The following is a 13,116-nucleotide window of genomic DNA, read 5'->3' as shown; positions in this document are numbered from 1 at the left end:
TTATCCATATTAAAATAAGGGACAAACTAGTTCTTTTGAGTGTAATTGTTAAAACAAGTTAATTAAAAAGTCTAGTGACATTTAAGCGCAATTTCCTTATGTTATCTAAAAATAGCTCTGTCGTAGTGTAAATCAAGAGCAGGGTTAGTAAAACCATTGGTTAAAATACATGTTTTATTTACAATAGAGTTACATGACTAAAAACCATTGCGCGCCTAGCTACTGAACGTGATGACACAGCCATTGAACGTGATGGCACAGCTATTGAACGTGATGGCGCGTGTGGTGTGGTTGGATAAAAATGCCTACTAATTCTGTCCAAATTTTAATTAATTCAAAATTTTTTTTGTGACCGAACGAAAGGATATTTTTGAAAACTTTCTTCGGCAATATTGTTCTAAATTATGGCAGGTATCGATTGGTACATGTTTCAAGTCGCTAAGTGGTCTGGTTGCCGAGATATGGGACAAAAACTGCATTTTTTTCGAGGTTTTTTGGCTTTTCCGGGAAATCCATGAAAGAAACCCGGAATTTTTATGGCCTATGTTCATCCTCGTAACTTGCTTAACATAATTGCTTTTGGAACTAGTCCTCGATATTGCTTCGTTGAGGAGGAGATACGACTTAAAGCTGCGGACACACATTCATCCATCCAGAAATGACGGGTTAATAAATGCAATTCTCCAGAATGGAAATTGCGCTAAAAAATGTAAAGCCATTTTTACAATTTTACGACCTGAAAAACTTTATTTGTAATTCAGTCCATGTGTGTGTGTAAACAAGATAACTTGAGTACAGTTGCGGTTAGGTTGATGAATTTTCATATATAAATATATCACATTTGTAGTTTTTAAGTTTGGGATTTCTAATTATCTTAATTGGTTCTTACTCTACGTTTAAAAGCCTATAATTTGGGTACTGTTTGCATTAGGTGGACACTATTTCAAATATAAATATCAGATTGTATGCACAAGTTTCTGACAACTTTTGACAAATTTCCAGTCACCAAAAGTAGAACTTCTAATTCTAATGGAGACAAGCGAGTTGACGAGATTCCTTCCATAGTGTTGTTGACATGGAATAAAAACGTGCTTTTTAGATTTAGACCGTAAAAAAAAATAAAAAATAAAAACTTAAGCCTAAAATTAATTTAGAAATTTTATATTTTTAGAATAAATGCTATAAAAGTTGCAAATCCAGAGAACTTGAAAATAATTTGTTGAGTTTAAGGCTACATTTCTATTTATTTTCATCAAGCCTAAGTTATAACCGGATGTTTCACTTTCGTAAGACAAATATTGATTGGCTGTACAGTAACTTAGTGATCGATAACTATTTGTTTACAAAACTTTGCAGATCAAGTTTTTAAATAACAATGCAAATTTAAAACCCCATGACCTAGTTTTCTATTTTTAGCTTACAATGTGTACAATAAAATTTATGTCGGCCTATCCAATAGCAGGATGCTATTGTTTATGTCGCCATTACACGTGAAAACCAAATTGTTTTTGCTTTTTTTTTTAATTTTTATTTAGTTACCGAAAATATTAAAAACATCAAATACGTCCAATCTTTAGTTAAGTCCGAAAAAAACCAGACAGACAGGATTTTATAACCATATTAATTGTAACTACGCTGTGCAAGATTTTTAAATTAATTTATGCACCTCTCAAATACCTTTGAGACTTTTCTCGCTTGTGTCCAATGGACACAAGCGAGTTTTAGTTACGTAGTTGAAATTTTGTAAATAAGTATGAGATCTTATGCTTGGATTACCCTCAAAGACAAACGTCTTATACCATATATTCCTTTCATTTAAATATTTAATAACCTACAGTTTTATGTACCTGTATTTAATACATTATTTCAATGTAATAGGTACAGAAACTGCAGTCCATTGGAGCAACAGCTCATGATATCTTGTCCAACCTTGGAATTTTACAAGGTCATGAATTCTTCGACAGCAAGGTTTGTATTATATTACTTAAAAGTTAAATTAAAATGCAAAAAAAATGTTTTTATAAATTTGATATAACATCAACATTTATTTATTTTTTTTTTTTTTGCATAGATAAATGTGTACAAAAGTACCAGGAACTACTCTGCTGGACCATTTCCTGTCAGCTTGTTCTTAACACCAAATCTAAATTCTTTTAAAGCTAAGCTTGGGCTTAACATAGTAACAGAAGAAATAGCCACACTATTAGGAGTAGATTTAGCAGTCTACCAGGCAAGTACATTGTTTCAAAATGGGGAGAAGGGCGCTTTTTCACAGACAGGAATAGCTATATATGGGAATAGGGGCAAAATTGATAGTCTTCCTTGGGCGCCAAAATGGGTTGCTACGCATCTGACACCACCTGCTATTCCTTAACAACACAGCTTCGTTGCACAAATATAGACATCAGAGTCTAGTCGTTATATGAAGAACCACTTGTTACTTACTCGGGGCCGGCGCTACCTATAAGGCGAACTAGGCGGTCGTCTAGGGCGCCATCCATAGAGGGGCGCAAAAATGTGAAATCGCCATTATTAATATTATTAATGTTATTTCTTAATAATTAATAACTTCATTAAATTAAACTATACACAAAAGCCTAGCAGCTTTTATTTCGACTGTACATAAATATAATTATTATTTTTATATTGTATAAGATGTGTTTTTGCATTAATTTCAATATAAGAAAATACTTAGATTAGTAAAAATCTTTAAAAATGTACAGGTGCTAAAAAGTGTGGCTCTTAGTTAAGTACCCTTCTTTACCCTTCTTTACCCTATATGTGTATATATATATATATATATATATATATATATATATATATATATATACGTAAAATCGCCCATGGCTAGTATTGTACGAAAAAGTTACCTCATTGTTAAGGCTATAAAAGAAGTATATTTTGATATATTTGTGTCAAATATTATAGATAAATGAATAATAAACCTAAATCAATGGCTAAATATATCAATATAGGCCTGAAATTAACTTTAAACAGCAGTGTTTGCTATATAAAAGGCAGCCATTTGTAATATAGAGTGACTTCCCCTGAATCTCGCGCTTTAAGTTTACAAATAAAAACTTAAACAAGATGGCTGCTATAGTAAATGAGCATGGTTGCATATGTTGGAAACATCGCTAGTCTTCATTTATCACTGAAAAGTTTTAATTTAATTGTTTAAAAACAGGTACATAAATGAAACAAGGAAACATTTTTGTAATAAATAAAAATCCTCCTCAAAATGTGAAATACAAAAGCAAGGAAACAAACACAAACTCAAACAAAAAATGCAAACACAACTACAAACATAAAAGAATACAAACACTCAAACAAGTGCAGACTCAAATGCAAACACAAACCCAAACGCAACATGCAAACACAAACACAAAAATGTAAACACAATACAAACACTTTATCAAAGTTTGCTTTCCCAGGCGTCTGCTCCCAGAGAGAGCCTTTCCCACATTCTCTCATTTAATCAATTGTTTAAATAACATCGAAAAGCAAAACAGAAAAAATATTGATTTTGACAGATCATAGAAATAAAACTAAAAACAACTATAAAACTATGTGCCGTCTGTTCATCAAATAATATAAATAATCTTAACATTAATCTTAATGTTAAAATTAATTTTAATTATGAGCCTTAACATATAATAATCAATGCTGTAGGAATAGATTTTTTTGTTGTTTTTGAGTATAGTAAACTTTAATTGACAAATGTTTCTGAAAAAATTGAATGAAACTGTTGCATTAGAAGTGAGTCAAAATTACCAGATTTGTCACATCCAACAAACATTGTGAATGAAGTAATAGCTTGTAAAAATTGGTACAGAGTGTTGAACCTATTTTCTGTATGGAAGGCAAAGCTAGAAAGTATTTTCTTTCATTATAAACTATTTGTTTTTGTACCTTAATTTAGATCCATTTATAATAAAGCACATTTTCCCCTCACTTTTTAAATAAGTGCTTTCCCAAAGACAGTGCAATAAATCTATTTTTTCTTCTAATCAGATAATAAATGAGACATTGAAAATTAATTATTAAGAGCACTGCTGTTTAAATTAATTCATTTTTTATGCAAGTTAAATGAACTTATGTGTTTGATAAAGTGTAAAGGGCCCTTACATGGACCAAAAACCCTTACTATTTGAAGATCCAGATAATATAATGATTATGACAAAAAAATGTACTTTGCACATTGCATTTTTTAATTCAATTTTTTTACAGGAATGCTTTGGTCACTGCGAATTTAAAATCAATGATTTAAAATATAAAATCAGAATGTGTCTTACTGCTGGTATTTCACAGCAAGAAATTTTCAATAACCTTCGAATTCTTAACAGGTTTGTCATTTATCTATTTAAGTTTGATAATGTATGCCATTATATATAGCGAAATTGTAGTTCATAAAATTTTGTTAACAAAGGCTATCATTTATCAAAACTGTATTAAAACATGGAAAATAATACTGAGAAAATATTTAGAGCTGCATAAACAACTTTGTCATTCCAATGTCTGGATAAAACGTAACATTTTAATTTAAAATTTTTAAATTCTCATTAGACTTCTATATACTTTCTATTTTATGGCTGTTAGATTACCAATGCAAAAATGCTATGATGTCTCTTCATGTTTTCGATCAACTGGTCTTCCGGCTTCTGTTACTGTAATGTCTGACATTAAACATACAATGGAACAAAATTGTAGTAAGGAAAATAGAAAAATCTATTGCGATAATGAGTCCATTTGTGAAGAAACAGGAAACGAAAATGGTAACTATATAGTTTTTTTGAGTTGCTAATGTAATATTAAAACTCAAATAGTAAAATTCTTAGTATTGTTAATTATTAAAGATACTTGAATTATAAAATTAGAAGTATACAAGTATCACAACATTTTCTTGTTCAATACTTTAAATTTTACATTTGATTAATAAATTAAAAGAATAAGCAAAATAAACGATGGCAAATGCCAAATAACCTGGTTAAAAAATTGTTGCATTGATGTCAGTGTGATAGTAAAAAGATAACATGTTTTTTTTTCCCGAACAGTAAGTTCACCCAATAGCAAAGGCGGCAAAAAGAAAGCAAAAGTGATTATGAGTTCCAAAAGGCGACGGAAAGACTTATTTTATTTTATACGTCACCTGTTGAAGTTAGATGGTGATGTAGTTACTACGATGTTTGAGTGCTCTATTGACGTCAGCTCAATTGAATTACCCGATGTATCAAAAAATTTAGAATATTTATTGTCATTAGGTTTCACAAAATCACACATATCTGCCTGCCCTCTGATTCTGGCAAACAATCAAGAAAGTCTTATTCGTGTGACAAAAAAAGCCAATCAGCTTGTGTCAACACAGCTACATTCACCTTTATCATCTGTTTCTGCTACACTGGTAGGTAATCAGCTTGCAACAATAGATCTACCCATTTTTAAATCATATGCAGTATATGAAAAACAGAATGATTTAACTATGAAGAATTTATTTTCATGTCCAATCAAACATCTTCACACCCTGCAGTATTTATTAGAAAAAGAAAACAGTTTTAGCTTAAGGTCATCTGAATCTCAAGTGCTCTCTACCAGTTACAAAATGCAATAGTTATAATTTTACAACTTATGGGTTATAATTTTTGTATATTGCACAATGTATAATATGTGAAATGTGTTAATGGTGAAATCACATTGTATATCCAGTTGTACTGAAAGTAGTTTCAATTATTTATGTAATGATTTTATACATTTAAAAAAAAAATGAATAATAAAAATTCACTTTCTTTTTACCCAATGTAGCGTTTTTAAATTATCAAAAAAGCTTATTAACAGAAAGTGCTCGAATTTGAAGCCCTTCCCGACAGATGAGGTTTGATAGCTGAGGAAAGCAAACCATCTAGGAGAGAACACTCCAAAGTAAACGACTACTACCCTGTAGTTTGTTCTGGAAGCAAATCCAGAAAGAAAAGTATGCTGAAATCGGAGTCAACAGGCCATATTCCAACAAGCTATTTTTCCATTGTATAGAAATCTAAAGCTGAGTTTTCCTCAGTCAAAATGTGGCACCGTTCCTGGCCTTGCTAGTATAAAGGCGAATGGGGTCTAGGACATTAACCCCCTCAACCGCATACCGTCTTATCCCTAGATAATTACTCTGCATCTTTTATCAAGTCATCCAAGTTAATCTTTTTTAAAAATGTAAGATGGTATTTCCATTTGGCTCAACACAATAATAATTAAGTTTTTAAACGATTTGAAATTAAGGGGAGGTAATAACATGTTCTGCATTGTCGTCTGAAAACTCGTCACAGACGGCTGCTTTCGCGGGGGGGGGGGGGGGGGGGGGGGGGGAGGGGGGGGGGAATGATTGTGTTTTGAGGCAAAATTTTTGCAGTCGCAGCATTGGTAGTGTCGAATGCACAAATTATAAATTACTAAATATAGGAATTAAACTAAGTAGCGGCGTATGCTACGTCGGTTTTTTTCCCCCAAAATCTCAAATTAGACTGGAAAAGTGGTTCAACTTTGTGTTGCCAGAAAGCATATTTTTGAACCAAAATTGAATATTTTAAAATATTTGTGAAATAAGTACAAAGTCACTTCAGGTTTTACTAAAGCTAAAAATATTTAAACACAAAATTACTAATAATATAATAGTAATTTACAAAACATTTTAATTTGGATTAGTATAGTCAGGGTGTTGTGGTGAAAGAGGATGTTATATTATTTAATATAAATAAACTACTAGGCTATATTCCATTGTAATAATAAGTAAAGCGTAATTAATATCAACAGTTTAATATAGGCCTAATCAATCTAGATCGACCTCTGACTATGGGGTCATCTATTAACGATGTCACAACGATGCCAGACAACCCCCCTTCCCCAAAAAAATAAACCTAAGCCCCCTCCCCCCACCCCCGCTATTGCAGCGATTTTCATAAAATATTTAGACCTATGGGCTTTTCCAACATTCAATGTAGGCCTATTGATTAATTATTTTATAACAATTTATAAAACAACTTTTAATAATGCAAATAAAGGCTTAGATTCAGTTTCTTAACATGAGTGTTTGTTGAACATTGAAAAGTGTCATCTTACTTTCTGAACCCCCTCCCGCCCTTGACACAAAGGTCCAAATCTCCCCCACCACCTCGAAGTCTGATGGACGACCACTACAGCATTTTGCTATTATTTATAGGATATTCATTAATTAGTCATACAAACCCAATACATTTGTTGCTGTGATAGTATCTCTGTCATTACAATTATTAAATAGTTTATCTTAACTCAACATTTCCCCTAAGCTCATTAGCTATAGCTGCCTATCCTTATAGAAAACATCTTTTCCTCAAATATCTGGAATGCATCTGATCAGCAAGTCTTTTTCTTTTGTAATGTATAACATGTTCATAAACTTGCATGGCCAATAACAACACATTACCAGGAAACAGGCAGTGATTATAGTTTGCTGTATTTGTGGTTGATGGTTAGTTATCAGCCATGCTTCACCAGTGGCGTAGCGAGGTCGGGTGTCACCCTGTGCGGCACTTAATGGGTTCACCCCCCAGAGGCGTTGCGACCCTTCCCGGGGACAAACTTTCAAGTTTTCGATTTGCACCCCCCCCCCTCAAACTGTTCGATTTGCACACCCCCCCCTTAAGTTTTTCTCTATATATTTTGCTATTTTTTTGCCTTGGTGTCACCCCCTAAATGGTGTCACCCGGTGCGGTCCGCACCCCCCGCTACGCCCCTGTGCTTCACTAAGCCTGGTCTACATTTATATGCTGGTATGGCTAGAATTGACAAAAACCCATATTCTTGATTCTTCCCTTATCATTCAGTTTTACATCTATGATATATATATGCAAATGTAAGGCTTAGAGTGGGACTACATATTTGTGAACACATTTGCTAAAGCAAAAGTTCTTGAGTTGAAATTTTAATCCTTTAGGTTGTCTCTGATTCAAATTCAAAGCAGCTTTAACCTTAACTGGTACCTGACTGGTTATAGACAGTAAAACTTAGTAAAAGCTGTTTGACATTTTGCTGACCATAAAATGTATTAATATGGAGAGGCAACAAAACTAGGTGAAATCTACTTCAGCCCCATATTCTTAAAAACTCTTTATAGTTCGCCAGTTTAAGTTATTTGTTGAATAAAGGTAGCAATAATTAGTTTCTGCTTACACCAGCACACACAACCAGTGCTGAAAAAAAAATAAACATAACAAAGATTATGATTTTCTTTTTTTAATTACCATATTCATTCAGAACTAACATAATAAAAAATAGTTGTTCAATATGAACAAGTTTTCTTGGGTCCAACATGTATCCTTGGATCAGTTTTTAAATTGAGCTTCATCTTGACTATTGTCTTCTCTGTATGCAGTTGTATAATCCACAGTATCTAAAAAAAACATAAATAAATTTCATAAACTGTTATATTAAACTCATTATGTTTACATACTTTCAACTCTTAATGTTATAAATAAAAATATGTGTCCGTCTTATAAAGATCATAAAGCAATGATGTGTATTTATGTATTGGATTGTATGGGCTATCTAACTATTACCATTCATTAAAAATATAGGTCTAATAGTTTACTTTTAATATTTTAATGTAAGGAGTTTGTCATTAAATACAATAGGCCTTCAAATTGGTCCAAAAGTCATGTATATATCATTTAAAAAAAAAGAAAAAGGTATCAATAAAGATATACTACTTATGTTTAGCCACCTCAGGAATTAGTTGAAAATTGATATTCAAACTAGGCTACTATAACTATCATTAACTCATGCAAAAGCGTCAAAAAGGCAGTGCTTGTTGTTTTTTTTTTCTATAAAATTAGCCTAACGGTCGGCGGTACCGCTACATGACGTCACTTGCGAGCGTTAACTCGGTGACGATGTGCTAAGTGGGGGAATGAAAAAGGTGGGGTTCAAGAAATGCGACTCGGCAAGCTTTTTACATTTCTTGACCCTTCTTAATAGTTCTTTCGTCCCCACTGAGAAAATGGATGACCAATGAATGACGCGTCATACTTCTACAGCTGGTCTTTCTCCCACAACCATCCCGTTTTCACGAAAAAAAAAAACCTGACCCGTCTCCAAAATCACATCGCTGAGTTCTATTCAACCTCTCCCCACCACAAATCACAATTTCTATCTGAAACAATATGTTCATATGTTTGCTCTGTAATAATGCACGCTGTCATTACTATCTTAAGAGCGACGTCATTTATGAGCGATCTAATATTGATTTGCTTACTGCAAATAAAGTGTTCAAAAGTTCGACCTCCCAACAATTATTGTAGTCATGGATGCACACTATTAAGTTTGATAAGGTCTATTAGTCATTCATGTCAACTATATTAAAAAAAAGAAAAATTACTATACAGGGGGTCATCCATAAATGATGTCACGCTTTTTTTGACGATTTTTACCTCCCCTCCGTCACACGTCGTGACAAAAAGCCAGACGACCCCCCCCCCCCCTAAAATGACGTCACACCTCAGCCTACAACCCCCCTCAAAATTGCAGTTGAGTTTTTTTTAAACAGCTATATTTTCCAAAATCTTGTCTGAACTCTGTCAATAAAATACTTAAAAAAAACTTTTTAAAAAACCACGTTTTTCTTGTGGACTAAAAAGTAAAAAATAATTTTTTCTTGTGTGCTTCCTCGAGCTGTGCAGGTTCTTGTGATGACTGACAAAAAACGTGGGTACGTTCACCATCAAATTTCCCGACCCATCTGCCCGACCCACGTTTTTTGTCAGTCATCACAACAAGAAAAAATTATTTTTTACTTTTTAGTCCACAAGAAAAACGTGGTTTTTTAAAAAGTTTTTTTTAAGTATTTTATTTTCTCCTTTTTAGTCCGTTGCTACACATGAAAAACGTGGTTTTTAAAAAAGTGTTTATAATTACACGGACTAAAAATCTTGAGCGACCAGGATTCGAACCTGGGTTGTCGCGGCCACAACGCGAAGTACTAACCACTATACGATCACGGCCAGCGCGCTCACATCGATTGGGGCCGAAGTAACTGTGTCTATAGGCCTCCAGTCTTGTCGGTATCTTTAGAAATCATGTCCTCAATTTTATGGTCCTTGGGGCGTAATTAAATTAAGCTAATTACGGTCACAAATTGCTAGTTTTTATGATTGCATCTGAAATTGTTAGGCGAAAGTAGCATGCATGCCAAATTTCAGGTCTCTAGAGCAATCAGAAGTGGGCTAATTTTCGATGTCAATTTTAACAACAAACATCCAAACAACCAAACAAACAAACGCGAAGCTGAGTTAAGAAAAATGTGTTAAAATAGAGTATTTTAATCAATTGTTATTACAATGTATTAAAACAGTTTTTTAAAACGCAAAATAACGTCTAAAATTCGTTTTCTAACATTGCTTTTTTAAAATGCAAAAGTGTGACGTCGCACCATTTGAACCCCCTCCTCCCCCTCATCACACAACGTCACAAAATTACGGACCCCCCCTCCCCCCTACGAGTGTGACGTCATTTATGGACGACCCCCGGCATATATTAAAGCAATACAAAACAATCATATTAAACCACAAAATCAACACAAAAGACATGCGAATAGACAATTTATTGTTTTTAAAACATGGCCGCTGCTTATATTTACTCATGGTTGTCTCGAACGGAGTAGTTTAAAGTTTATTCCAGGATATTTATGACTGGTTTGGTCTTGGATTGTGATTTGTTATTCAATTATCTGTTATATTATGTAAAATATGACATAAATATGGCCAAATGAAAAGAAATATTCATTAGTTACCTTCATCGCACATTACTAGCTACGTTGGAATTTACGACGCTAAACTAAGATTTTACCGAATCTAGCTTCTCGGATTAAATCTATCTAGTCTAGATAATCTAGATCTAGATCTAGAAACTTATAGCTGAGCTCCTTACTGCTTAGAGCACTCACAGAGTGAGTTGTCACAGGCCACAGGCCTAAAAAAACCCAATGAAACGTGCGTTAAAAACATTCTACAAAAACATTGGTAACAATTAATAAGAATAATGTTAGATATAAGTAATCTGAGCATAACAGTCATAAAAAAAATAAGCCAATTTTAATGAAAAGAGATACAAACGAATTTTAAAAGCCTGAATCGAACTGAAAATATTCCCTTGTTCGCCATTTTGTTTTCTAGGTTCACCTTGTTCGTATTTATCATGGACAATAAATGTTATGACATTTATCGTTTCACTCTCCCTGGCCACTTCAGTTCAGTTCAAGGTGGGGTTGAGGGCGGTTTTATTAAATATTTAAATTTATACAATAATTCAAAATCATTTTCAACCGGCTTATGTTCAACACAAAAAATCTGAAAAGGAGTGTAATCGATGGTTCCTTATCGACTTTAATTTTTAAAATTGTAGCTATAATTTTATCGCTTGCCATATTTTTAAAAATAATTAAAAAAAATTTAGTAAGATTACATAGACTTTTCCAGTCTATTCTACTTAAAATTCCGGGATTGCAGTTTTTTAAAAATCCCACACACAAAATTATGGATTATGAGATGACCATAGGTTCTGGTAGAATATTTGTTGTGAAGTGGGGTAATTATACAAGGTGGTAAATGATCTGGGGGCTAATGACCGGGTGGGGTAATTTTTCTTAAAACCTTTTGTAAACTAACATGGACATGGCTATAAATGGCTGGATAAAAGCCTAGCCAATAACGGTTATATAGTATATATATATATATATATATATATATATATATATATATATATATATATATATATATATATATATATATATATATATATATATAATATAGCCGGCCAGGCCCTGCACTGACCTCTGTGAAAAACCTATCTGTAAAGGACCATGCCTTGTGTGTTTAGTAATCAGCATATGCCCGGCATCGCCCGGATTTAGGAAATATATTACTTTTCGAATTAACCCTAACTACAGGTACAACCAAGCAAAACCAAAAACATAAAAAAAAAACGCAAAGGCACACAAAATAAAACCGGGAGCGATCTCCCCTAAACTTTCTCGAATATTCTTTTATAAAAAAAAACAGGGGATGGGAACTCGGGATATAGACATGAATTTGAATCCATTTAAATACTTAAACCTTTTAAATAGAATAAAATCTCGTAGAAAAAAAGAAGTGAACACCTGTGAAACGCCAAATAAAATGTGCATAATAGTGCGGAATATTATTAGTACTTTTTAAATTTACATTCGTTTTTTGAGAAATCGGAAATAACGTAAATTAGTACTTTCAATCAACGGAAATTACTCAAAATTTGAGAGAAGGTAGAGAATTAGATCTTTTACTTACACGTGAAATTACATTTATCTATCTGAAATAGTTCTCAAGTTATAGGCTTTTGAAAAATTCAAAGTAGAAAAAGGTACCACTTCCGGTTATCGGAAATCGCTCAAAAGTTGATCAGGATCTACGATTTTGATAAAATACTTATATATGAAATTTCATCAACCTAGCTTTAACGGTACTCACGTTATCGTGTTCACACACACACACACACACCACACACACGCACGCACGCACGCACGCACGCACGCCACGCACGCACGCACGCACGCAACGCACACACACACACACACACACACACATACGGACAGAATTGCAAAGTCCAGTTTTTACGACTCGATAACGCAATAAACGCCAAAATGTTTTTATATTTGTATTTATAATTTTTGCCTGATTAAAATAAGTCCTCTATACTCCTTATGTGATGAAGGACTGAGGAGTAAAACCGTGAAAACTGTCAAAATTTCATGTTATTTTTGTGCACGATTACAATACTTTCTTTATACTTCGTATATACGAGAAAGTAAAAAGCAAACCACAAACGCAAAAACAAATAGAAACGCAAACCTAAACGCAAACAATATAAATTAAAAATAATGCAAGTAAACGCACACAGAAACACAAACTTAAATGCAAACATAAACGCAAAGTGCTCACAGTCTAGCCCTGGGCGTCAAATCGCACACTTCTGGGGCGCCCGACGGAACCGCCAGATTCAACGTAGTAAACGACTATAGTACCCCAGCTTATTCATAGTCTTTTGCACTCATTTAAACGAACGTAAACG

At 33.3% G+C, this 13,116-nt stretch overlaps 1 protein-coding gene across 5 annotated transcripts in view; it reads left to right on the top strand.

Annotated features, from left to right (window-relative positions):
• The window catches only part of LOC131931042 (uncharacterized), a 30,463-nt gene extending 24,677 nt beyond the window's left edge, over positions 1–5,786 (top strand). For all 5 annotated transcript variants that reach the window (XM_059287725.1, XM_059287727.1, XM_059287726.1 and 2 more), the window contains exons 4-8: positions 1,879–1,968; positions 2,072–2,230; positions 4,231–4,346; positions 4,600–4,775; positions 5,055–5,786. In XM_059287725.1, the coding sequence (XP_059143708.1) occupies positions 1,879–1,968; positions 2,072–2,230; positions 4,231–4,346; positions 4,600–4,775; positions 5,055–5,608 (1,095 nt within the window). In that variant the 3' untranslated portion in view covers positions 5,609–5,786. The remainder of the gene's footprint in view (positions 1–1,878; positions 1,969–2,071; positions 2,231–4,230; positions 4,347–4,599; positions 4,776–5,054) is intronic.
• Positions 5,787–13,116: the final 7,330 nt, after the last annotated feature.

Source organism: Physella acuta, unplaced genomic scaffold (assembly GCF_028476545.2).
Source record: "Physella acuta isolate Inbredline_101_S28 unplaced genomic scaffold, ASM2847654v3 ptg001881l, whole genome shotgun sequence".
Lineage (NCBI taxonomy): Eukaryota > Metazoa > Mollusca > Gastropoda > Physidae > Physella > Physella acuta.
The sequence above is the reverse complement of the archived record's forward strand: the minus strand, read 5'-3'. Positions and strand labels throughout refer to the sequence as shown.